A 27,046-nucleotide genomic window follows, 5' to 3' on the forward strand; every position below is an offset into this window, starting at 1 on the left:
TTTGCTTCAATAGAATGCTTTATTTGCTTTTTTGTGCTTTATGTTTGACATTAATGCATTCTCTAGTTGTAACGTATCATAGGATAATAAGACAGCTTGTCAGAAACCTTATGCCCCTTCTGTCCTTGGCAGCCTTTGCTCCTTATATAAGTCGCAGTTTACTCTTCGAGATGCCCTAATATTAAACGAAGAATTTATAGCAATAAATATTACGCCCTACTGTAGCATTGAATCAACTTTTTTTTTCGGCAATTGGGACAATTATACAGCGGCATAAACGCGAGGAAAGGAAGTACTTTCGGTGGACGAAAAACGCGACCGTTGAGGGCAGGCGTGAAAGCTATAACCGCCAGATAAACGTTGTTATCGACCGTTCTTCTATGACTTTCCTGATATTTGCTGAACCATACTTGTCTTTGATTTCGAGCATGACTCTTTCTTCGCCTCTGAAAAGTGAAAACAAAAGAAGAATGTTTTCTCAGTAAGGGAAGCAAGTGTAGTTAAAGCGAAGTATTTTTCAAAATAAAGGTAAATAGAATGTGTTTATTAACCTATGTAATGGTGACGGCTGCTCCTTTTCCCGTAATAACAATGACAGTAGGTCAGATATTGTTACTGCCTGTCGCCAAATGATAGTTGTCGCTAATGAAATCACTCCACTGTTGCCTTCGTCTTCATCTGATTATCCTCACACTGCCATTGCACGCCTCAAGCCGTATCGGGTCCCGGAGACCCCATTAAACTTTGTGTCACACTTTTCCCATGCAATCCGTGTTCGCGCGCAACGAGTCGATACTTTGGCCGCCGAAGAGTAGTTTACGTAGCCGGTTATCCTGCGGACGTAGAAAAAAAACACTGTTGAAGTGTAGCGAAACAGAAAGAGGAGGAGGTGGTGGTGCCTGTTGGTACAACATTTTTGTTATGACCCCGCCTTGTGCCTCCACGTAAATGGTGTGGATAGACGCCTTGTCCTAACATCTCTCCGTAACATTTCCCTAAATTATAGAGTAACGCCACATGTTAGGAAAATCTGAAGCGGAGTGTGACAAGAAAGTACAAGAAGTGCACATATATTCATGCACATACTGCAACATACAAACACAACGAGGCGAGGACATGCCAGGAAAGCGCCGCAGTGAGATCTCAAATAAACCATTGCACTGACATAAAAAAAATGCAGTGAGTACATCGTTCACTTCTTTTACCAGTTCTGGAAAATTTCGGTTTACGTATGCGTCACATGAATGTAGCACGCGGTACTTTTATAATGGTGTTAGAAAACCTCCAATCAGATATTGTTCAGTATAAACCTCAATAAATCATTATCATACAACATGAACGTAGCCCTAAAGCTTAAAAAAAGAAAAGAAAGAAGAAAAAAGAAAATATAACAGTTGCTGTTGCTTCCGCTAGACAAACTGTCCGACACTGTGCGTGTGCTGCTGACAGAAATCCTACGGCACTTACTTCAAGGAAAAATAAACGTAATTAAATAAAAAGGCACAATAAAATGTGGCGGTGCTTACCTGTTGAGGACGATCACAACGACAGCTGATTCTGGTGTCAGGAAGGCTCCGTAGCTAAGGTTCTCTGTACTTCGACTAAGACGCAAGTCAATCCTGATACTGCCTCGAGGGAGAAACTTGCTGTAAAAAAAGTGAATGATCAATTTCTTTTTTAACATTTTACTACTCTACATGCAAGGGGGCTCTAAAGGTATTGCAGTGGTGGAGCGAAAAAAAAGGAAATTAAGAATTTACTTGGACATGGGATACCTGAAGTGGCCTAAGGCGTAGTACATTGGCTGTTTGTAGAACTCTTTAGCAGTAGCGTTCACTATGATGGGCGCGTCGACGAAATTTCTAGCCCAGTTGGGGCCGCCTTGAGTATCCAAAGCTAGGTTCCAGTCCGTCCAGCCGTTAGCCCAATGATTAAGGTTCTGTAGGTCGAGGAAGGAAGAAACAAAATCTACCAATGTGTTTATTATTATTATTATTTGTTTTGAACACATATGCACATATACACAGTTAACAGGAAAGGGAAAGCGACGAGAAGGCTGGCAACTGCCACCGGAAGGGGCACAACGCCTGCCTGCTCTTCTGAAGGGAGGTGACAGCAACACAGAAATGGAAGATAGGAAGGAGGGGAGGAGAGAGGGAAGGAAGAGCAACAGGACAAACACGAAGAGCAAACAATGCGTTTCGTGAAAATGGAAATGATGCAAGTAAGCCAGTTGCCCTTTACGGAATGCGCACTGCGAAATGGTTCGTTTTGCATGCTTCGGTAACTTCTATGATGGAGCTTGAAGCCCCGTTTGATCGAATATTTTTATCTCGGGTTGAGGTTAGAAGGCACGTTCTGAGGACTGAGAAAGTTGTGAGTTTGCTATTATCTTCTGAATTGCTGCAGCAATTGAAGCACTCTTCCTACGTGATTACACCAGCGTGTTCAAAGCATGACGTCAAATCAGCAAGAAGACACCAGGAAGTGGCACACAGCAAATACATGCCGCAAATGTGTTCCAAGTTATCGCTCCTCAACTTTTTGGTGCACATAAAGCTATATGGCAAATAAACACGCATTCATAACTAAATTTTACTCCTTGTCACGTGGGAGGTGCTAGTCTGCACTCTTCTTTCAGCCTTATTGCTGGTAATTTCAGCAGTAACTCTGCACCACCGTCCTGTCACCTGTGGTACGAACAGTCTGTGTGTGTGTCACTTCTAGCTAGAAACCAATATGCTACCGTATCAACTCGCCCAACTTTCTATCCTTTTGCATTTTTTGTTGTTGTTGTTTGACAACATTCGAATAGTCTCTCACGCATGTCAGTGCCATGGTGGTGTGAAAATGTAAAGAAAATGAAATATTATCAAATGCAGAACTAGCACGCAGAAGTTATAGCGTTGCTGTTTATTTGAGGAAGCATAAATATATTGATGGCTGAACGAAATGATGTACCGAAAAGCAGGGAGGGTGACCAGAAGGAGTTCCGGTTGGCTTTCTTGCATGGCGGGAGGATGTGTGGGGATAAAGAGAGAAAAAGAGCGTAAAGGGAGAGAAAGAGACAGGAGCACTAACTAAGCCATGTACGCCATATACAGCGGTAACAAGCGACGTTCATAAGGCCTATCATGTAGGCCTGTAGACCTCAGGTACTCGAACAGTGCAAACATTGCCTTCTGCGCGGAGTTCTTTTCGCGGGCATTTACCTCGAGCTTTTGTTGGGATAGCAGACGAGTGTCCGCTCTATCCAGTGCTGTGCACATGACTTACCTCTCAGCACTAAAAATCGCGGGCAGACACAGAGAAGTTGTGTGAGTGTCTCGTCGCAGCTACAGGTGTTGCACCTGGGCGCGACGGTAACGTTAATGAGGAAAGTGACACCGTGCCACAAACGGTACAATATGGTATGCTCAGGTCGTGGTAACCCGGGCGGTAGACGCAGTTGTAGATCCGGGTACAACAAGACGTGATGAAAGCGTTGCCACAGGGGCAATGCTCGTTAGCTCCAGCGCTGTCGAACCTCAGCGTGGAGTCGAGACACGTCAACCGCGCTTGTGATCAACACTCTGGTGGCTTTGTGGCAGAATTATACTGAATGATAAGAGCTCAGGAAACCATTGAAGCGTAGTGTTTACGTGTGTCAACCACCTGAAATCTCCTTACTTGCTGTCAAATCTAACGCTTTTTTTTATTCGCTAGTGTTTTTATTGGGAATATATGAGTGACGAAGATGTCTGTAGGCTCTCGAAGCCTTGCCATAGTATCCTATATGCTAACTTCGTCGCACGTGACTTTGCAGCACATACTTCACTCTCGTAAACAGGAGAGGCCTCCTCACCTGGAGTATGTCGGTGGCGTACTCCTCGGCGCGACTCCAACTGCCCAGCATCACCTTGTACTCGGGCTCACTATTATAACCTGTGCAGGCCTCAGAAGGCAAGATAAACTTTCCCGGGTAGCTGTTATGTACCATGTTCAATACCCAAGGTCCCATTAGCCAGTTCTTGTACCAATGTACAGCCACGCCACTCACGTATTTGGCTGCTTCATGGTCGCCCAGTACCTGTGGACCAATACATGGACAACGTGAGAGTTGGAAAGAGCGCTGACACTACTCTGTAAAATTGATCGCATCTAATTTCGAGGCAGCGTTCGGACAACACTTCAAATAAAATACGCTTAAAGCTTACTCAGTGATGGAAAATAAGACATTGGTCTGGCAACCGGCAGAAATGTACGCAATGTTGCTGGAAAAAACCTGCCTATTGAGGCGTAGTAGATGTGTGCAGTAAAGGCAGCGTTGATATACGAATGATATGTACCTGAATTATAAAGCTTCCGTAGGACTTTGTCGTCTTTCTAAGGACGGGAAAGGGTCGCTTACCTAGGGACAGGAAAATAGCAGTCGAACTATGTAGGCTAGCTTGCATAAATCCATTCTAGGACAATACATAATTTTACCTGTTGTTTACATTTTCTTGAAATTTCTGTGTGCATGATGTGTAGCACTACATATGAGTGAACTGGACAGGTCAGTACGAGAAGAAAACCTTAGAATAGAAATTTGTTCTACATCTGGATCTGGACAGGTGACTACATACTATATAGGGAAATTACAAATAGGCACAACGCCAACTTTTTAGGAATTAACTCATTTCCAGCTGTAAAAAGTATAATGAAGTCACGTCTGCTTAGCAGAAATACTAAGACGCACTGCTTTCGAGATACCCATCTTTACTATGTTATACAAAATACACTGGTGCTCCACTAAAAAAAAAAAAGCCTTCCTATAGTAATTCAAGACAAGTATAACTGGAACGCCAATGCATTTTAGCGGATGTTGTTGACGCATACATTCGATAGTATTAGGATATTTGTTAAACAGGCATGACTTCACTCCTACTTCAATTGTGGAATCACTAAGTGTGGGGAATAATCATAATGTTAATTAATAAATATTTTAATACGCTACAGTGATGGCAACTTCGGCCTTTTGCAGAAATCATCGTGAAAATGAAGACAGAACACAATTTGACACAGGCGATTTCTGAAAAATCTGCAATCACGATGACGATAATAATAATAATAATAATAATAATAATAATAATAATAATAATAATAATAATAATAATAATAATAATAATAATAATAATAATAATAATAATAATAATAATAATAATAATAATAATTATAATAATAATAATAATAATAATAAATGGGTGTTATATGCCCCTTGCCCGTGCTTTACAATAAACGTACATGACAGACAACGCCTGTCTGCTATTTTATTGCGCAGTGATATGGAGCTTTCCATGCTAAAATATTATTGGCGGCACAGACTAGCGCGATCTACCACTTTGCTAAATTACAAAGGGGCCTGTTCCAAATCGAAGTCCTTATGAGATGGAGCAAGGGCTCCATGACCTGAAAGGTACGAGTCCAGTCAGGGAGTGTAATGAACGCACCACGTTTGTCCAGTACCACATTCCAATACGGTTGTCGTCGAAAATCATGAGTTTCAGCCTGTGCGGGCCATAGCCTGCCTTTGTCAACTCCGGCCCCAGATCCTGTTTGATGAAGTCCCTCTGTGTTTGAGGCGTGAAGCCCATAGCCTGCCAGGGATAGAGTGGCATGATGCCGGACGTTGGCTCGTTCTGCGTCGTCAGACCCCACATGGGAACCCCTTGTCTCTCGTACTCTTGGACAAACCTGGAAAGCACACGCAGTGAAGTAAAACAGCGTTTACGATGCTGCATTTCAAGAACGACTTGCGTTTATTCGGCGTTTCGGGGCAGTGGCGCGTTAGTAAGCTCAATTGCTTGCAATTATTTTTTTCTCTGAAGTTACGCCTTTACAAAAGCCCGGTTTTAACTATCAATTGTATGTGCTAAAATATGATGTATCAGATAACTCGATATACCCAAACTCTTCTATAAAGAGCTCAAACGAACAGTTGTGTTGGGTTCCCTTTATATTGATGTATTATCTCCAGTGGATAAAAGGAGCAAGAATCTAGTTATTGAAAATAAATGTGCGCGTATTCTAGACAGTAGTTATGCCTGGGCGTTGAACTGTTTCACCAGTGTCACTGTGTAATGGCTTATTATATATACGCTTCTGGCACGCTTCCGAGCATTATCTCAAGCGGCTTTATGGTGATGGTATAGCGCACGCCCCTCGTACCATATCATCATCATCATCATCATCATCATCATCATCATCATCATCAGCCTGGTTATGCCCACTGCAGGGCAAAGGCCTGTCCATATATCCACTGTCAATTCCATTATGAAGACAATTATTTTACGTTGGTATTGGTCTAATAATAATTCCCTTCATCTGGGTTCATAATATTCGGATTCGAATGTACTACCGGCAGTACAAAGTCATATGAGGATATTCACATTTTCCTGGTAGAGCGTATTGACGACCTTTGCCAAGTTAGCCACGTGCGAGTCAAGCACATTATAGGAAATGAAACGGAAGGGGGGAGGGGGAATAAAACACCTCAGTACGGCCTGAATTGCCGGTATTTTAAGGTGAAGGGCTTACATCTCTAAGCTTCAATGTCGCGTTGTGAGGTACAGAAAATCGGAGCGATCGTGCCATGGCTCGCGCGTTCGTCGTCGTCGTCTTCCACATCGCTACTACATCGATGCCGCTAATAAGGCCAAAAAAGCACATTTAATGAATATAGAGTTCATTAAGAGACTTGAACCCACGACCTCCGGTGGGAGTCTAACCGACGACCTTTGGTTGGGGTTCCGCCCACGACCTTTGGTGTTAATTAGGGCGGAGTTGATTGAGACACAGTAAATTAGTATAGAGGTAATTAAGGCACTCGAACTTACGACCTTTTGTGGAAGTCGAACCCACGATCTTTGATGTTATTTATGGCCAAGTTGATTAGGGTACAGATAATTAATGTTGCTTTAATTAACGCACTCGAACCCATGAACTTTAGTTGGAGAAAACAAGTAATGATACGCACCAACGCATTCGAATGAGAATGTCAAGTAATTAATTGGATGTCTCTAGAGCGGGCAGGCTTTCGCCCTCTTTGGCGTGTGCCAAAGTGACTCAATATTTCTCCGTGCGGATGATTAAGAAGTGTTTCGAAATTTTCGTTGAGATGTGCGGTCAGTGCTTCGGCTGTCTGCTCCTTTCTCCCCAGCGTATCGATGCGCGGTGCATGAACATGAACATTGCGTGGCGTTGCACGGTGCATAGAATAAACATGAGCGCAATTGTGCGGCACATTTGGTTGCATGTCAGTTGATTAACCGCTTCACTAAAACTACGCATAAGATAAATTCTAATAAATTCTACCATGTGCGTTTGGTGGGATTTTTCTTCTTTTTCTTTTTCGTTTATTATTGCATTCCTGCTCACGACAAGTTATTATCCCATGGTCCTGTTCTCTATTTTTTTGGGGCCCACTCTGGGGCGACATTGTTTGGCCGCCTCTAGCACGCGCTGGCATTTACGCAGGCATTTAGTTACTTGTTCTTTATTGGAATGAGTGACACAGGCATGTGTAGCTCTTGCGGAAGCGAAGAAAGTATTGAAAACTTTTTGTGCCTTTAACAATTGTACGACGTCAAGCGCAAACCTCTCCAGACAGCAGTAAACCTGCCAGATCACAAAGACACTCAGAATGTCTCAAATAAACCGTCTTTGGAAACGTAAGTTTTTTTTACGGGGGGGGGGGGGGGGGGGGTGTTATTATGGCCTTACGCGTCGCCAAGGCGGTTAAGGCAATGATAGAATTACTGCAATAGGCATATGCTTCTGCAATCATTTATAAAACTTTGCGACACAATAAGTGACCGTTCTCTCTTTTCGCTTTTTACTCCCCTCCCCCTGTGCAAGGATGAAACTGTATATATATGTGCGTCTGGGTACCCTTCCTGCCTTTCATCTTTTCTGGCTCTTTCTCTTGAGCCTGCTTCTTCTAGAACTGAATTCTACTCATTTTCGAAGCATTGATTATTAAAACTTGTTGTTAGCTTGCAAGAAGGTACGCGTGTGTCTGGGCCTCTAAGTGGGAATTACTACTATTAAGCACACGAAATAAGTACGAGTGTGTCCCAAAAGTTCATGCAGTATGGAAGTCAGCAAAAAAGGGGGAACAGGGTGTAGTAGCGCCGCTCTCTCGCTCTCTACACTCGAAAGGACCAGTTTGACCTCGAATACGAGCGAGACTGCTGTATTACGAGGCAGAATTTTGCGTACGATTTTTTTGCGACACGTCTTTAGTGCTTTTTCGAAAGGGAGATCGACAAACAGACAGAACGAAGTATCAACATCAAATATCTTGTAAAATTCGGCAAAAATGTCACAGAAATTCATCGACCATTGCAAAGGGCCAATGGAAAGTACGCCCTAAAGAACCATGTTCAAATTAGTCCAGCAATATTGAGAAGGCCGTGAAGAAAATACAAGATGAGGGCGCCCCATCAAACATTGATCATGTGCATTCTCTTGTGCGCAGTTACCGTCGAATTACTGTTGAAATGGTAGCAGAAGCCCTTGGTTTAAGAATTTCTTTCGTTCATTGGATGTTTTAGTGAAAATTTTGAAACACTATCTGTTGGAGCCCGCACGTGGCCTACATGAAACGACGCCTGACAGCGACTTCCCAGTAGTTTAAATATTTGACAGGAAAGACGTGGGTGATGTCAGTAGACGCAATGCTGAAACTCTACACAGCTCTATTTCTCGGTTCTTTAAAGATATAGTCTACCTGTACTGAACAACACCTGCAAGACAAATATTCGTGTTCTGCAGGCAGCACAAGCTCAAGCACTCAGAGTTTGCCTTGGTTTGCCCAGACGCACGTCAACAAAGGTAACCATTGCGATTGCTCGGGACCATCCAATGCGAACTCACATTATGGTGGAAGCCCTGAGAACGCACATCAGACATTCTGCACGTGCCCCCTATCACCACCTTGCAGCACTACCTTCAGACAGGCACCAAGCATAATTCTCTAAAACTATCGTCAAGTACAACGACAAACTTCGCTCGGGCTTCACCGCTGCTTCTAAACCATCGATACCCCCCTGATGGTTTATCAGCCCCACAGTACATCTCGGTGTACCAGGAATCGGGAAAAAGTCTGAGCGACCGTCGCCTGTGCTGAAACAAATGTCTCTCCTTCTTCTGCGCGAGAGGTATGCGGTCAGTGTACATACTTATTCTGATGGTTCCACAAACATTCACTGTTCGTCTTGTGCTGTGGTTGTCCCAGCAAGAGCTATTACCAGCAGCTTTAGGACTGACCACCCAACGACATCGACATCTGCGGAACTAGCTGCTCTTCGCGCTGCACTTTGTTTTGTCAGTCGGGAACCACCTCGACAATGGTCAATCTTCAGTCACTCAAAGGCAGCCCTACAATCTGTGCTATCAGCTCTGCGTCGCGGGTCATACGAACAGATCGTATTTGATATTAGATGCCTACTCCATACATTACATGAGAAAGGACACTACGTGACGTTTCAGTGGCTGCCAATTCACTGCGGCGTCACAGGAAACGAAGACGCCGATAATGCCGCGCTCGGGCAGCTCTTGAAGACACACAGGAAGAGGCCGTACCCCTTTCACTGTCCGACGCAGCCAGCACACTTCGAGTGCTTGCACAGGAGATCATCCTCTCTCTATGGTGCACACCAAGCAGCCAGACCAACTGGAGCAATCGTCAATACCACCTGCCCTCTCTGATGCATCTCTGTATGTCAGCTGGACTCCGCCGAAGAGAGGTCACTCTGCTTTATCGCTTATGGCTAAGGGTGACATTCACGAAATCTTACTCATTTCGGATTGGAATGGCTGACAACGTTCTCTACAATGCCTGTCTTTGCGAGGAGGCGCTAGAACACATTCTGTGCGACTGTCCTGAATATAATGTTCAGAGATATTCCCTGGCGTTTGTTCTAGCGCACCTTGACAATAGACCATTGTCAGTTGAAACGATTTTCACATGTCGCCGACAGAAGACATCGCAGCTGAAGGCGACGAAGGGACTACTTCGGTTTTTGAAAGAGACGGGCTTGGGCAGGCGGCTATGACAGTGATGTCATGTACCACGCAAGAGTGACGCAGTGTAACTGACGATATGTGTGCTGTGCTATGTGCTCTCTCTCTCTCCTCCTCATCTTTCATCCCCCCCATCCCGTTCCCATGTGTAGGGTAGCAAACCCGTTGAGCTAAACTGGTTAACCTCCCTGCCTTTCCTTCTCCACTTGTTCCTTCCTTCCTTCCTTGAAGCACAAAATTTTTCCACCAAAATGATGCCGAAAATACGGTCTGCTGAGCAAATATAACTACGACGAAAAGAATGTTGCATTGATGGCAAAACGAAGTGTCAGCTAAAATCGACTTAAGACCATCTCAGGTAGAAGAAAGGCCTTATCGCGCTGCCAATAACTTTTTGTTTCTCCCATTTTCAGAATGAATGTGTCCATAAATATCGTAGATGCAAGGACCAAGATCTATGCTTGTGAAATATGGTGCGTAGTAAGTAGATTGTCGCACAACGTCTCGCATATTTACCATGCGTCCTTGCACAGAGTCATGCATGTACTCATAAACGGCACATCCGTGAACAGGTGCAACCTTTTTCTTATTGCCACATTTCAGCGTTGACATCTTACGCGTAACACAATGGGTACAATACACAATGAAATGACATATGCGGCACAGATTCGGATATGACGCCGTGGGGTTGTACGCTGATACCGATGTTGGGCTACAGCATATACGTAGAGTAACTTTTTATGTGAGAACACACTGATACAACATGCCTACGACGCTTTATGGACACTGCATACCTGACAAAGTACTTTGCCCAGGTCTTGTAGAAGAGTCCTCCCGTTCTTCCTTTGAGAAACCCTCGCCCCACCAAACTTTTGCTGGTTTTCAACCAAGCGGGGCTGCTCCAGGGGCTTCCATAGAACCAGATAGGCTTTGTCGACACAGACATCGCTCTTTTGATATATGGAATCTGCAGAGAATGTCGTGTCAATGGTTGGCTTTGTTTTACTAAATCACTAAATTAGTCGAGTTCGGCGGAAGCTTAGCGTTTCGGTTCATGCGGTCAACTTATGCGGCTTTCAAATTCTTTAATTTGGGGCGTGCGAATATTTGGAAATTTCGAATACGAATCGAATGTAACATATTTATTTGATGTGCGTGACTGGAAAATAAAATTTTTGGCAGTGCTTGGGATATTCGTCATGAAAGAACATATGAACCATTGGAATATTAAGAGCGCATGCAATCGGAAGCAACAGCTTCCATTTTATAGTGAAGCTCCTCGACATAGCCCTATTGTGGCTTCGGACATAGTTCACTGTTATTCGGAAACAGCTGGCTGTTTTTGTTTTCGTCTTACTGCAAGTGCATGCCTGATTTCGTGCAAGTTCGCACACTTATGCCATAGGGGTGGTTTCTGCTACCTCCTTCACACAAACGAAGCTTTCCCGAGCGTAAATGTCACTATGTGCGGCAAGTGCACATTCTTCAAACACCTCGGGGCGTTATTAAGCCACACGGCCGATGAACGCAGCGCAGCCAACAAGCCCCATTCGTGCTCCCAAGGCGGAGTCGAGACAAATTGACTTAGCACCATGACCGGGGGCCCAGCTTGAGTCCGACAGCGACGACCAAGACTGAAGAGTCGTTCAGAAATAGTTTCTATCTCACCGAACGCTCAGCTAATGAACGCAATCGCGCCTAGTCCAGCCAGACCGTGTCCCTCCGTCCGCACACCCATTTCGGAACCAAGCTGGGTCGAGAGGAAACATTGCGAAAAGTTATGCCGGCCCCACGGACACTGAGAATCGATGTTATGCGAAGCATTTTGCGGATAGTTGGCTATCCAGTATCGGTTGTAGTTCTTCAAAATGTTACTAGATGGACAAACGTGTTTGTATAAGGCGAGCAGTTGTGTATGACTACGGTAGCATGACCACTGCGACCGTATGACTACATGATTCATTTGTTGTACTTTGACGACAAAAATGTTACAACTTTAAAAATGTACAAACCTACATAATTAATGCTAGAACGAAGGGCTCTTGTAAGGCCCTTCCGTGCAATGGACAATATCGTTGGCAATTTTGTTGCTTCGCGTGCATTTGCGCTGCTTTGGACGCTGCTGGGCTTGTCGTGGGATGAGCGCGCCACATCCTCAGCGGCGCGTGGCTAAACTAACTTTACTTTAAGAACGTTTGATGTCATAGGGTATGCAGCCTGACAGCGAGATCATCCGTCTAGTGCGATTTATTTAAGTTTCTATCTTAACGAGAGTCAACATACTTTATTGCCCTGGCCGCCAGTTGTAAAACAATTGGCTGCGAGGCCAATATGCGAAGTATTTCCATGAACATTTGTTTATGTAATCTGATCATGAGTTTTTGTCTTTCTGTATGAATCTTTCTTTTTTCTTCTTTTTCTCAACAGCGTTATGTGAAACGCATGCTTTCGGTAGACCGCTACAACGTTGCCCTGTGCATGAGGTGGCGGGGTTCCGCTCATGCTGCAACCTGTAGCTTTTTTGCCTGGTCATCCTCGCAAGTTGCAAATTAAATTAAACTATATTCAGTTCAATTCAAAGGTTTCTTTACCTCCTATCTAGTGTTTGCTGTGGGAATCTTTCTCACCGATGTGATAGCCAGCGACTGAAAGTAGTTCTAGTATCGAAAGTGGCAATAAATCTCAAGAGTAGCGTTACCCGCCGAGGTTGCTCAGTGGCTATGGTGTTGGGCTGCTGAGCACGAGGTCGCGGGATCCAATCCCGGCCACGGCGGCCGCATTTCGATGGGGGCGAAATGCGAAAACACCCGTGTACTTAGATTTAGGTGCACGTTAAAGGGACACTAAAGTGAAAAAATGATTTCTTCTGCATCAGTAAATTACCGTTCTACAACACCAAAAACACCACTCTTACAACGATAAGACGTTTGGTAAGCCAGAAAAAGCGCAATAACGAAATACGGGTGGCGACGCCTACATAAGTTCCAGCACCTGGGGGCTATGACGTCTTGGATTTTGATGGCATCTTCTAGGGCCTACTAATTAAATATAACGGTCCAGATTGACTAGATTGTGTTCTAAAGGAACCAAATATTAAACATGCCAAGTTTCGGGAAACTTTATTCAGCCAACGCGGCCCAAATGCGAGAACATACTTTGGAATCCCTGACGTCACGCTGACCTACCGGCGCTGGGATTTCGGCGCGAAATTCAAATACTGATACTTGGACCTTCATTTTCTCATCTAATAATCAAACTATTTTTTTGAAATGACTGCCTGCAGGGTTCTCAAACAATGCTTCATTAGTCTAAACTGATTGATTGTTTCGCTTTAGTGTCCCTTTAAAGAACCCCAGGTGGTCAAAATTTCCGGAGTCTTCCACTACGGCGTGCCTCATAATCATAAAGTGGTTTTGGCACGTAAAACCCCATAATTTAATTTTTAAGAGTAGCGTTAGCCTTAAGATTTATGCTAAGCAGACATCACTTCCATACCGCATTGCTTAAATTTTGCGTTTTCAACATCTATCCTAATCTGACTAATCAGAAAGCATAGTTAGCGTATGGAGTAATTAGCCATTTATTGTTGAAATTGTTTTGCTGCTAATTCCGTTTATAGCCGCATAGTGTAGCTACGAAAACAGCGGTTACCTAAACATGGCCGGTCTCTTGAAGACAATGCGTACTTAAGCGATTGCCGTGCACTGGCTTACGTAGCTCGATAATATTGCTATACACACCAGTATATAGGCACAAATGTAGCTGTGAGTGAACACCTCACTACGTAGTAGACAATAAGAAAGGCCTGTGCATTTCCAGCAAACTCTTGAAATAAAAAGAATCTAATCGGCTACTTTTTTTCTTCATTGGGTGTTAGTGAAGCATGCCCGCGCGAACATGGGCATTAAGAAACCTTCCAGCAATGCAAACCAGTGCAGCGGGGCTAAAAGAAAATGAAAGTTCGTAGTATGCAAGGCGTTTCAGCTATCTTGTAGCCACTTTGTTACTAACTTTCAGCAAGCTTGTAAACACACGAAGTATACTTTACTGACTTGGTAGTATTCGCGTAGTGCACACCTAGCTGTCTTTAAGACCTGGTACATGTTGCTGAGACACGGTGTAGCCAGAAGCCTACGCCTTTATGCTAACAAATTTAAAAGATATTGTGTGTCATTTATTATTGCGATAGCAACTATATGGGGACTTCAGGCGCATTCTTGCCGTCGGCGTCGGCGTCGCTGTTGCCGTGATGTTCCATATAAAGTCCAAGGGCGATAACACCATCGCCGCGCCCCGTATGCTGTATGTGCGACTGAAAGCCCGTGAGGGGAGCCGACGATCGCGGCTCAGTCTGACGCGCGCAAAGTAGGAAAGCTGAGGGTAAACGCGCCGTCTTCCGTCCCGTCAAAGGCCATGGGGGGATGGTAGGGAGAGAGGGGCGGAGAGAGGGCGGCGTTGTTCTCCGGCAGCAATTGCGCATTTCGCGACCGCGCGCAAGGGGAACCGACGATCGCGGCTCATTCTCGCGCGTGCAAGGGAGGAAAGCGGGGAGGCGGCGCGGGAAGGAGGGGGGCGGCATTCTACTCCGGCAGCGACTGCGTACGTTGAGCGCGCCATATCTTGAAAGCTCAGTTTGCATTGAAGCGATAGACAGCTCGAAGGTCACTTCGCTCGCTGCTGCTCCCGCGCTTGCTCACGCCAGCGTTTGCACAGCAAGTGTCCGCGGTCATTGAGTGTGATATGCTCATGCTTGTTTGTGCGCACTGACACCATGCTTGCTAACTTAGTAAGCGAATGTTTCCAAGTTTATATTGCCAATAAAACTGCTATCCTTACTTCGTATAACTGTCCACTAATTTGCTATCGCGATTCATGCTTTGCCCTTCGGGCGAAACGGCGACGTCTTAAAACACTTGGCGCCGTGTTTCGATAAGTGGTCGAGACATTATTTTTCAACAGGCAGCGATGCCAGTCCACCTTTCTGCAGCATCTTGCTTCTTCAAGGTTGAGGTGTGGTAGTAGGATGGTGGTTTTTCATATTTTATTGGTTAACCGGGGAATATTTCTAGTGCTTTAATTACGAAACGATGCGCACCAAAATGTATCACATCATGACGAAATTTAAACGAAAGCAGAGAAATAATAAATGCAATATTGGTCGATGTTCTTTGAATGAATAACGCTGTTTGAATGAATTACATTATAAGTGTGATTAGCTTTAGGTCGCGCTTAAATTACTCTACGCACTTCAAATTAAAGATTGATCGATACCTTAAGCTCAAAATCTTCCTCGGTGAGAGTGAAGTTGAGCAGTTTGAAGTCACCGGGGAAATCGTCGTAGGTGTACTTTCGCACTGAGAAGTCAGTACTGGCCATCGGGATCCGGCCAATGGTGTATTCAAGTCCTGTCGCCAAGCAGAGAGAGTACGAATGTACAATACGCTCAGAAAACGACACCGAAATACAGTTATTGGCTTTTTATGTCTGTAGTTACTAGTAACTTGGATCTGGCTACTTCTCGGGCGTCACAATGGGAATGTTATAATTAATGAATGCGTGCCTGTTTCACTCCAGTTGTATATAAGAAATATTTGTAATTTAATTTGTAATATATGTAATTTACGTAAGACGCTTTCTATATTTTCCAATTTTTTTCACAGAGTAGTGCAGGTCAATATTTTTAGGGCGAAGCAGGAGTAAAGAATATAGACGTACAGTCTGAAACAATGTAACGTAAACGCTATACAAAGTGTGAAAAGTAGGCACTGTTATGCAAGGAGTTTCAGGCACAACATACAATGCAGGCAGCACAACAAAATTACATAAAACCAGACCAAATCAAAGCTCTTAAAGCAAAACTGTTCATTTGAGTGGAGAGTATTATCAGTGGTAGATACGTTGCGAGGGAAAGAATTTCATTCAGAGTTACCTCAAGTGTCTCAACTAGAAAGACGAAACCTAGCAGTTTGGTCAGAGAACCGAAATCATTGAACCGAAACCACGATGAAGCCAGCCGACCAAAGCAAGAATATAACTTCTGTTCACTCAAACTGCGTCGAAGGACGACACGTGGTTTCTAAGCAAATCTACAAACTGTGGTGAAAAACCAGCATGGATGGTACTTTGAGCCATATACAACGAGCGAGTTTGGTGGCACGTGCCACCATTCCGTTTCAAAAGCGATGCTCATATTATCATCGTTGTCATCACCAGGTGCAACGTCTATCTCGGCCACACGTATTAATTGTGCCGCCCCTTGTCAAGAAGCCCTTCGCGAAGATGTCGTAGCGTTACCTTCTTTCGAATAATAGGACTTGATAACGTCATCTTGCATTTTGTGTGGCAGGTTTTTCAGATTTATTCCCACGGCGTCGGTGAAGGCACCTCCAAACCCAAATATGCTTTGGTACCTTTCTTTTTCGTTTATCACAAGAACCACAGTGCTGTTTCCGGCACCACGATTATCGTTAATGGGTGGATTTATTGTCAACTGCTGGACTTCCTTTTTCTCTCCTGGCGAATCTGTCAAAAAATGGGAAAAACCAAGAAAATTGTGAAGCCAGTTGATTGTACACATTTGCAAGATAGTTTCCATGAGCGCCGAACGCAACTTTCGTTCACCACTACATGTAGCATTCTATCGTTTCTGATAAGATCGTAAGACTGATGTAAATTATCCCCGAAACTGATCATTCTTTACTCTTTCAGAAATAGCATGAAACACGCTATTGTTAGGGTCAACTCATCTGATCAACTGTTGCACGTAAATTTTTGATGAGCTTGGCAAACCTAAAGATGAATTGAGGAGTAAACCGTGCATTTATGAAGGTTTATCGCTTTCGGTAGCAGCGTGGCAGTACTAGCATAACGCTTCAGTAAACGGAGGAAGGTGCTGATACTACACCACATAAATTTTAATGCCAACCATACTTTAAGAGGTCTATGTAAAAGTTAATAAGGTACAAGTTTGTTAGGGATTGTTTGAAATATGCCGAAGCTGAAACTCACTCATTGAATTGAGGAGCAAGATGGTTCGGGCGAAACGGAGGCCAGCCTTGCTGCTCTCGAAGGCAAACGCTTTGCCTCTAGGCGGAGGCCTTACGTCGCCGATGAAGTCGCAGTGCGTCATGCTGCACACGCACACAGGGCTGCCAAAGCCATAGTCCCTCGGCAAGCACTTGGGGGCTGCGCCTTTGGTTCGTAGAATATGTGCAGTTGTTTAAGCTACGTACAATCGTGGAAACATGAAACGCGAACAAAACAGTTAAGGCACAACAAACGCGAAAAATGCAATTTCATGAGTGGCCCTGTCTCAAGTCGTCCCCCTCGAGAGACAGACTGAGCCTTTATTCACCAGAGGTAGAGCCGCAGTGTCCGGATTGTGGCGAATCGTACTGCTCACTAGCGCACATGCTCTGGCAATGCTCCGCGTTAAGCGGCACTGTGTTCAGCAAAGAAGAAGACTGGGTGGACGCCCTGCGAAGCGACGACCACCAGACCCAGCTCCGGGCCACCCAGAGGGCTCCCGAAAGGGCGGAGGCTCACGGGCTTCCCGTCCCAACGTGGGTGTGGCCCGCGACCCCTGCCGACCACTAAACCAAGAGTGGGTGGGGAGGGGTTCCTCAGGACTCAATAAAGTTATTTCCTCCTTCATGAGCGGATTTTTAAAAAAATAACGGCGGTTCGTTTATCCTTGAGAAGCACGGTGCACATATGACACGTTCTAGCTTTAATTTAGCACTATAATGTGTCGCTCAGCTCGAGGAACTTTATTTTAATTTTATGGTACTAAATTCCATTTTCTAATTGGCTTTTATTTGCGTACGACTGTAGGCCAAGCCATTCAGTGAACTGTTCCCAAGTTCTGCCGTATAATAAAGTTTACTCGGTAGCTGACAAATGTTCCCTTACTGAAGTGCTCTCGAATACCGAGTTAGAAGGTAATGTAGGCCTTTGTTCCAAGATCATGCTTCAGAGTACCGAGGTGTTGTAAAAGGATGTGGGGATCTAATTATAAGCCTCGTGGATGCAAAACACATCTATAGGTAAACTGTTGTTGCACCATGGTTTAGCATATCACAATGTGGAGAGTTTCAGAGCTGGCTTTTGCCGTGGAGCTTCCGGGTTTCTATACGAGCAGCACTTACCTGATATAACGCCTCCCAGTGTAGCCAGAGCTATCAGTAAATATTCTCCCATGGTAGAATGGAGACGTCCTGGGATAAAAAAAGTCGCTGTTGAGTAAGAACTCCGTTGGGTGTGCATAACGTTCTTATTTTACTCGGGTTGAAATTGGGCTAGAAAAATATTAAAACTCCCATCTGCGCCGGGGCTCACATTGCATGAAGCACATTTCGATCGATCGATCGATCGATTGATCGGTCAATCAATCAATCAATCAATCAATCAATCAATCAATCAATCAATCAATCAATCAATCAATCAATCAATCAATCAATCAATCAATCAATCAATCAATCAATCAATCACTCGACCACCCAATCAATCAATCAATCAATCAATCAATCATGGAATTTATGTCCGCCGTAAGCAATGAAATGTTATAGCGGAAATAGGGGGCCAGAGAAATCTGCACCTGCGCAGTCAGATTAAACTCTATTCCCCATGCACTAGCAACTACAGGACCACTTGCATTACAGTTCTGTTTTGCAAACGTATTGTTAGGGATAATTTTAATAACACTTGCTCAAGTGATGGACACCGGCCGAACGAAGTAGTTAAAAGAAGAATTACACGATATGCAAAGCACAATTACACAAGTTAGTTGTTATTTGAATGACACTTCGCACTGAAAATGGCCGCATTTGCCTCACAGCTAATCTTCATACAAGGCGGACGTAAATGCGAAGGTAAGGCAATACTTCTAATCTTTGAGTGAAGTGTCACGCCTTCCTATAGCAAATCAGCCAAGTGTCATAGTAGATCCATGCTTCAGTTTTTAGGCGCGGATCGATGATAACTAGTCTGACGGCCTAGTCAGGCAAATGTTTGCTTTTAGCCGTGTCCCCTAAGACAATCTGTTCATTGTCTTAAATAAATCAATAAAGAAAGAAAGAAAGAAAGAAAGAACTGTTACATTGACGCTGGTTTTTTGCTGTATGTATGAAAATGGCATTTACAGGCAGTTTATCTACCGTATGCGTAGTGCACCTTTGTATTATTGCCACTGTTGTCACTGATTGGAAAATGTAAATAAAATAAGTTGTCCTTGTAGAAATATTGCAAATTGGGCGAGTCGGGAGGTATTCATGATGATAAGCGTGCAGGAACACGAACACAAAAATATTGCTTTGGACAGAAAGACGAATACAAGAATAGAAGAATGTTGTTTGAGCAGCAAGATCAGCGTACTTATGAAGTCGCGGGAGCATACCACATTCATATGTGAATACGCGCGTGTAGGACCTCCGTTGCGCTGCCGCAAGAATAAGCTTCGTCTTTGTATTAGTCCTGATTTCTTGTATCGCGAAATGCGATACAAAAATATTTTGACTTCGCATCTTTAATTTCTTCGGCGGCGGCTCTACTCCGACAGCGGCTGCGTATGGCCCTATCTCGAGAGCGATCTGCGATGGGTACAGTGTCTAGTTGCGCCGAGGGCTGATAGCTTCATGTGCGCTGTGTTCTCGCTGTTTAGCACGTGCTGAAGCGAAAGCATCGTTTTCACAGAGAGTGTCCGCGCTCGTGGAGTAGATGTGTTTATGTTTGCCAGTGCGCTTTTGAATTTGCTTTTGAATGCTTCTGAATTTAGTTAGTAAGTGAATGTTTACAAGTTTATACGGCCGATAAATCTGCTATCCTTATTTCATATAGCGGTCTAATAATTCGCTATCGGAATCGATGCTCGGCCTTGCGGACGAAACTGCCATTTTTTTGTTACAGTGCAGATAAATCTCCCTCTCCATCTCATCTTCACCACCGAGGATCGCCACATCCATAAAAGCAGATAAGTCGGACAAGAAACTTCACCGAGTAGCTTTCTTCTTCAAAGAAGATCGTTCGTGCACCTGAGAGCGTTTACTCCACAGGATGCAACTCGACACTTAAAAGACTTACTACGCATAATATTGAGCCAAATATAGCGTCACTGCTTCACGTTATGGGCGAAACTGCAGCTTTAAAGCTAAAATGTTACATGTTGTTCGGAATCCCGAAAGAATGCAAATGAATATAATGGACAGATTATTTATCAGCCTATCTTGTGATGACCAGGAAGGATTTAATATTGTTACGGAAATACGAAAAATATCTTCGCAAGCGATAGCTTTCTAAGCGTCCTTCAGGATATCGTATTGTGAACTCTCATCATCATCATCATCAGCAGCAGCAGCAGCAGCAGCAGCAGCTGCAGCAGCAGCAGCCTGGTTACGCCCACTGCAGGGCAAAGGCCTCTCCCACACTTCTCCAACTACCACGGTCATGTACTAATTGTGGCTATGTTGTCTCTGCAAACTAATCTCATCCGCCCACCTAACTTTTTGCCGTCCCCTGCTGCGCTTCCCTTCACTTGGAATCCAGTACGTAACCCTTAATGACCATCGGTTATCTTCCCTCCTCATTACATGTCCTGCCCATGCCCATTTCTTTTTTCTTGATTTCAACTAAGATGTCATTAACTCGCGTTTGTTCCCTAACCCAATCTGCTCTTTTCTTATCCCTTAACGTTACAGCTGTCATTCTTCTTTCCATAGCTCGTTGCGTCGTCCTCAATTTAAGTAGAACCCTTTTCGTAAGCCTCCAGGTTTCTGCCCCGTACGTCAGTACTGGTAAGACACAACTGTTATACCCTATTTTCTTGGGGGATAATGGCAACCTACTATTCATGATCTGAGAATGCCTGCCAAGCGCACCCCAGCCCATTCTTATCCTTCTGATTATTTCAGTCTCATGATCCGGATCAGCGGTCACTACCTGACCTAAGTAGATGTATTCCCTTACCAATTCCAGTGCCTCGCTACCTATCGTAAACTGCTGTTCTCTTCCGAGACTGTTAAACATGGCTTTAGTTTTCTGCAGAGAGAGAGAGAGAAGAAACTTTATTAATGAATGGCCGGCAGTTTCGTTGTGGTGGCCTCAGGTGGCGGCTCCAAGTCCTTGGACTCGGGCGGCATCTTTGGCTTGCCGGGCGGCCCAGAGCTGGTCTGCCAACTCTGAACTTTTGAGAGCCGCCTCCCAGCGGTGGCGACGCCGATGGAGAAGGTCCCCGGCGGGCCCCGCAGCTGGGGCGGCGTCGGGGAGAAGCGAGCTCGAGGCTTCCCGTACTGTGGTAACGGCCGCGATTACGGACGCGTCGCGAACGGATGTGGTCCCATTACCGTGGTTGCCGGAACATTCCCAGAGCATATGTCGCAGCGTTGCTCGCTGTCCGCAAGCTTTACAGGCATCTGTTGGATATAAACCTGGGTAGATGTGATGTAGGACCGCGGGGCTAGGGTAGCTGTCTGTCTGGAGCAAGCGTAAAGTTACGGCCTCATTCCTGTTTAACTTGTCCTGTGGTGGCGGGAATGTGCGTCTTTGGAGTCTGTAGTGTTGGGTGAGATCTCTGAACGTGGTCAGGCGATCGCCCTTCGCCCATTGTGATTCTTGTTGCCGCATTTCTGTAGATTAATTTTTAGACCCACCCTTCTGCTTTGCCTCTCCAGGTCAGTGAGCATGCATTGCAATTGGTCCCCTGAGTTACTGAGCAATTAGTCACACTTATATATTATATATATATGATATATATATATACTTATATATATATATATATATATATATATATATATATATATATATATATATATATATATATATATATATATATATATATATATATATAAGTATATATAAGTATATATATATATCATATATATATATTATATATTATATTATATATATTATATATATATATATATATATTATTATATTATATATCATATGTTCACCTGATGTGTATTTACATGTGCACATGTTTATTGTTTTTCGCAATTGTTTTTGTTAAATATTCACACCTTCTTCTTTTCTTTTATCCGTCTGATTTTCTTGACCCTCTCAATCCGGAGCTGTTAATATTCCGTCTTTAATTTATTTTTATTTTTTTCGCGACTGCCGCGGTCTCCGAAGTTCGCACGGGTCAGAGGCCTGTACCGGCAGCAGAGTAAGTGGTACTTTTGCTCAGCCACGGCCGGAGTGGGCTCCGTGCGCGTTCCCCTCTTGCGGCCTTCGCAAAGAGAGGGATTGCCATAGGCGGCCACTGGCAGCGCTGTAGACCAACCCCTGCTCAGCCACAAAAAAAGAAAGGTGGGCGTCCATGCTCTAGTGGTTAGAACATATTGCTTGGGAAGCTAGGGTGACGTTTCTATGGTGGCAATACGTTGTGTCGCTATATTTATTCCATGCTTAGCGCATTACAATTGACAGACATCGTCAGATGGGTTCGGCCGAATTTTTTATTTCTTTAATTTATTTCTAGTGACATCTAGCGTCCCAAGTTGGCCATAAGCGGCCAGAAACTGACATACCGCGAAGTGGGGAGAAGAGTCAAAGAAAGCAATCGGTTTAAAATATTTTTCGGTTGTGGAATAACTAATCAGCTCAACAAAATTCACGCCTACTACAACCAGGAGACGATGGCACCCGTCGCCATTTCACCGCCAGGGAGCGCCACAGGCTCCTCCTCCACAAACAAAACGGCTCAGACAGGAGTTGTCATTTAATACAGTATTCTTGTTCTTATTCTGAATAATAGCGTGCGTTATTAAGAGAGTGTGACATAGTGTCGAATGATTGATATACCACGAGATTTAGTCCGTTTTTTATACTTATCAGGTTCTTTCTTTTCAAGCGTATTTATTTATATTCTAATTTTATTGGTTTTGGGGGCTGTCGTATGTCTTAAATGCGTTATCATTCTTTGGGCACTTCACGCACTCTTCCGGGACTGACTGACTGACTGACTGACTGACTGACTAATCCATCCATCCATCCATCCATCCACCCATCCACCCAACCGTCCGTCCGTCCGTCCGTCCGTCCGTCCGTCCGTCCATCCATCCATCCATCCATCCATCCATCCATCCATCCATCCATCCATCCATCCATCCATCCATCCATCCACTGGGTATTTCGTCGACGGATGGTTAGCACATTGGGCTGCTGTACTGAGGTAACAGGATTCGAAACCAAACATCGGACCAACTTCGCTCACTGAGCATGTGGCAATGTGTACGTACACGCCACTCTACAACGAAGCTCTTTGACGCCGACGTGGGTCCCTGTAGATGTAGGAATGTTCGACGAAGCTCTTTGGCGCCGACATGAAGCCTTGGGAACGCCCCCCTCGACCTGGGTAACTAGGTATGTGTCATTGGAGAATGTGCCGTTCTACAATGACGAAAAAGATTCTTTAATATTCGCCGATGCCGAGCGGGATCCGACCCGCGTCAGAAGGGTTCTTCAAGGACAGCAACCCGAGCAGGCTGCGCCACAAATGCACTGAGTATGTGCCGCTTTTCTTTTAGCGCCCGTCACGCCAACGCCTCGGGTTCGCTGCGCCATGAATGCACTGGGTACGTGCTGCTCTTCAATGAACGTTTCGTCAAATCTGGTCACTTAGTATGTGACGCTCAGCGTGCGACAAACGGGGGAACAGTCCTCAACGTTCGCAGGCACCGGCGAGCCACGTTTCTCGTCTCGGAGGCCATGCACGGACTTCTAGCAGCGCCACTACGTGGCGCAGCGTGTCCAGAAACGGCCGTGAGAGAGTGGTGGGGTTGCGGCATGACACGTTTTCTCAGCGTTCGCACGCACCGGTGCGCCATGCGTTTTGGACGCCATCCCAATCTTCGAGGCTGCCGCTCTAGATGGCGCCGAGTAGTACCCGCCTCATGCATTATTCGGTTCCGCGTCGGTAATACTTTATGTGGCTATATTGATTCAATGTCGACAGTCGTCATGAGATATGTTCCGTCGCTTTTTTCGGCCTGACGTTAAGCTTAATTATATGTTTAGCCTGTGCTTGGCTTCGGTGATATCTAATGCTTTTTGATTGATTTGTTGAGTTTAGCTCACTGTCTCAGCACAGGTCCTATGAGATATGCCCTCGCAGAACGCTATTGATTTATTTCGGCATGTTTTTGAAACGTGGTCAATACGCAGTACGAGGAATTTCTTGCACTACATCCCATTGCAATGCGGCCGCCGCAGCCGGGAATACAGATCTTCCTACGTCGTGTGTATTAGGGCTACCTACTCGTGTCCAGAAGCAGAACGTGACAGCAGAAGGTGGAGCCACTGCAGGATCGCGTTTCAAAAGCGTCGATCACGTTATCACCAACACCTACACAGGGCGTGCAGATGGCGGGCACCGGATCTTTTTTCAAAACTATCGCGCCTTTGGCGTGGTGCCACTATGTCCTCACCAACATGTGCATCCAAATCTCTTTTCAATATATCGACACTACCACGTATCGAAGTAAGCCACACTGTGTTCTAGTATGCAGGCTGATGTGCACATAAGGTTTGCTGTAGGTGGCGGATCGCATCGGGATAGGAAGTAGTGTACACCCCTTACTCCCTTACCTCTTTTCCCCAGTACAGCGTAGCCAGCTGGTCTGCGAACTGGCTAACCTCCCTGTCTTTCTGTCTATTTCTCCTCCTCCTCCTCTTCCTCCTTCGCACAAGGAAGCTGTCACCGACTTTGACAATCATCCACGATGGTTTCTGGCGCAATACTTATCACAAGTGAGCATGCGCACTTGAACATGTTTCTTGCTCTATGTAGCACACCGCTGCAATAGCTGTATGTAAACTCCCATCGGTAAGTCATTGCGTAACTGACGTTATGCTGTATTGGTGTTACAGCGGCACAAACTGCATTTAAGAACCTAAGAAGATTACGTCGAACCTTCAGCTGGGACGCAATGGCAACAACGTACACGGTATATATACAAAGTGCTTTTTCTTTAGCTGCACCAATTCTTTAAAAATTGCCTATGGTTATAACGCAATTCTAAGCATTGAGTTATATTTAGATTACTCGACAAGTTTGCCATTACTTCCACGAGAAATCGAAATATTTATTTGATTGTTTAACGTAATTGCACTACTTAACTTTTAAAATAATTTACAGCGCATATATAGATTTACAAGTTGTAGCCGGTGAGTTCGTAAGGCATGGCTACTTAGAACAATTTCTCAGAGCAGCACTAGTTTCGAGGTAATAATTTCCACAGGGTCTGACGAAATTCATTGGCATAATAGTTGTTTTTATGCACTTCAATCCACAAAACAACGTTTTCTTGAAAACGATAAATGCAGCAACAGTGGATTTTTACCTCAAGTTTGACCACACATATCTTGAAACAGGCGCAATCCTCAGGATTCAAGTCGATATGCCTTACAAACTCACTAGCTACAATTCGTACATTGAAATATGTGCCCCAATGTAGTTAATTAAAGAGCTAATGAATGTAACTGTGTTAATTATTCAACTAAGTATTTTGATTTCTTGTAAAAAGAATTGCGGCCTCATCGTGTAATCTAACTCAATTGTTAGAATTGTGCTATTTGCTACAGGCTATTTTGAAAAGTTTGATGCAGCTAAAGAAAAGAACCCTATATAGTTCCTTTGCTTTGAGGTGCACTTTCTGAAGATTTTACGAAGAAATTTTGGCTGCACAGCGAAATTATTACATGTGTTCTCCGGAACTAATTTAAGAAAACATACCAACTATTTTATGAACGTTCTTAGTTTCCAAGATAATAGCCGCAAGGTCCAACCATGGGAACGCCTTTCTTGCAGCTTATGCTTTTCACATAGTCAGTGATGCCACGTCATAGAGAGAGCGAGAGTGAGAGAAAGAGAGGTAAGTCATAAGGGAAAGGCAGGGAAATTAACCAGGCTGAGCCCGGTATAGGCTACCTTGCACTGGGGAAGCGGGAAATGGGATTGAAAGATGAGAACTGGCCATACCTGCATGCTTTGTCAACGTGCTTACCTTTACACAAACCTCGAGGTTTATGCCGAAGTACACAGTTCAGGGCACCAGAAGCCGGTTTTGGACGAAGCTGGCTTTCTCTCGGACGGGTTGAATCTCCTTACCAGAGAAGGAATGGCTCGTTTCTATACACCTTTCTCGCCAGTCGTACGGGTTGATATGAGCGCAATATCACGGCAGCTTTATGCTTTAGCCATCGGCAGCCTCAGCAAACTCGAATACAAACTTACGACCTTTTGCAGCGAAGCGCATCGAGCTCTCACCTGTTTTCAGTATACTCGGCACCGATTCTAAATGTGCATATTCCGCTGTGAATACAACCCGTTGATGTACTGAAAACACCATGTCATGTCGTCATGCCGTAAGGGCTTGAACAAAGGGACGCACTTTTTGTCTTGTATGTATGGAAGCGCAACAATAGCGTCTTCTTTATGTCATCCGAGGTTTCCCTGCCTAGTAATCTTGCGATTAGCATTGGTCAACCTCTCAGCAGACGTGTCATATCAGACATGCCAAAGAAGGTGTCAAATAATACCCAAGGTGCCAAGATTTTAAAAAACACACATGTATAATAATAATAATAATAATAATAATAATAATAATAATAATAGAGGAAAACGATGACGGAATTGCGAAAGCTCAGAGCTCGATAAAAGGCACATCGGCGAATTTTCTGAGGTGTCGAAACCCTTCTTTGGATGGGCACGATCGACAGCCAAAACTTGGATGACACATGCCCCGGGGAAACAGCGAATATTCTCGCAGTGAACGCGTACCTTCTGCGATGGAAATGCGAAATGCCCGCGTATATGAAGGATACGCTTTTTCCAGTTGCACTTCGAGGCCGCACGCGCAGGTAGAGAAGGCATATTTTCTCAGCGGCCATCTGTGCAGCGCTTCTTTTGTTTAGGAGCGCGCGCGGTCACGCGTGGCACCTTTTGCTAAATAAAGCACATCCGCTGTCAGCCCTCTCCCATCACACGCAGCATGTTGTGAAACAT

At 44.6% G+C, this 27,046-nt stretch overlaps 1 protein-coding gene across 2 annotated transcripts; it reads right to left on the reverse strand.

Moving 5' to 3' along the window:
- On the reverse strand, nucleotides 1-26,459 carry LOC126542343 (lysosomal acid glucosylceramidase-like). 2 transcript variants are annotated; one of them, XM_055077173.2, is made up of 11 exons: nucleotides 26,309-26,459; nucleotides 18,195-18,263; nucleotides 17,056-17,238; nucleotides 16,342-16,569; nucleotides 15,319-15,452; nucleotides 10,842-11,014; nucleotides 5,472-5,715; nucleotides 3,845-4,069; nucleotides 1,776-1,939; nucleotides 1,527-1,646; nucleotides 1-446 (listed from the first exon to the last, which is right to left on the reverse strand). In XM_055077173.2, exons 1-11 carry the CDS (start codon nucleotides 26,388-26,390, stop codon nucleotides 341-343), a joined length of 1,728 nt encoding a protein of 575 aa, XP_054933148.2. In that variant the 5' UTR covers nucleotides 26,391-26,459; the 3' UTR covers nucleotides 1-340. The 2 variants fall into 2 exon arrangements, with proteins under 2 accessions (XP_054933148.2, XP_050045339.2); XM_050189382.3 differs by having other exon boundaries at nucleotides 26,046-26,364.
- Between the last annotated feature and the right edge of the window lie 587 nt (nucleotides 26,460-27,046).

This window comes from Dermacentor andersoni, chromosome 2, assembly GCF_023375885.2.
Source record: "Dermacentor andersoni chromosome 2, qqDerAnde1_hic_scaffold, whole genome shotgun sequence".
In the NCBI taxonomy this organism is placed as follows: domain Eukaryota; kingdom Metazoa; phylum Arthropoda; class Arachnida; order Ixodida; family Ixodidae; genus Dermacentor; species Dermacentor andersoni.

Coding starts and splice junctions, on each gene's coding strand:
- LOC126542343 (XM_055077173.2), bottom strand. CDS start 26,390: ATGGTGTTTTCAGTACATCAACGGGTTGTATTCACAGCGGAATATGCA. Junction 17,239..18,194: donor ACTGGGAGGCGTTATATCAG/GTAAGTGCTGCT, acceptor TACGAACCAAAG/GCGCAGCCCCCAAGTGCTTG. Junction 4,070..5,471: donor TGTGGTACTGGACAAACGTG/GTGCGTTCATTA, acceptor ATTGGTCCACAG/GTACTGGGCGACCATGAAGC.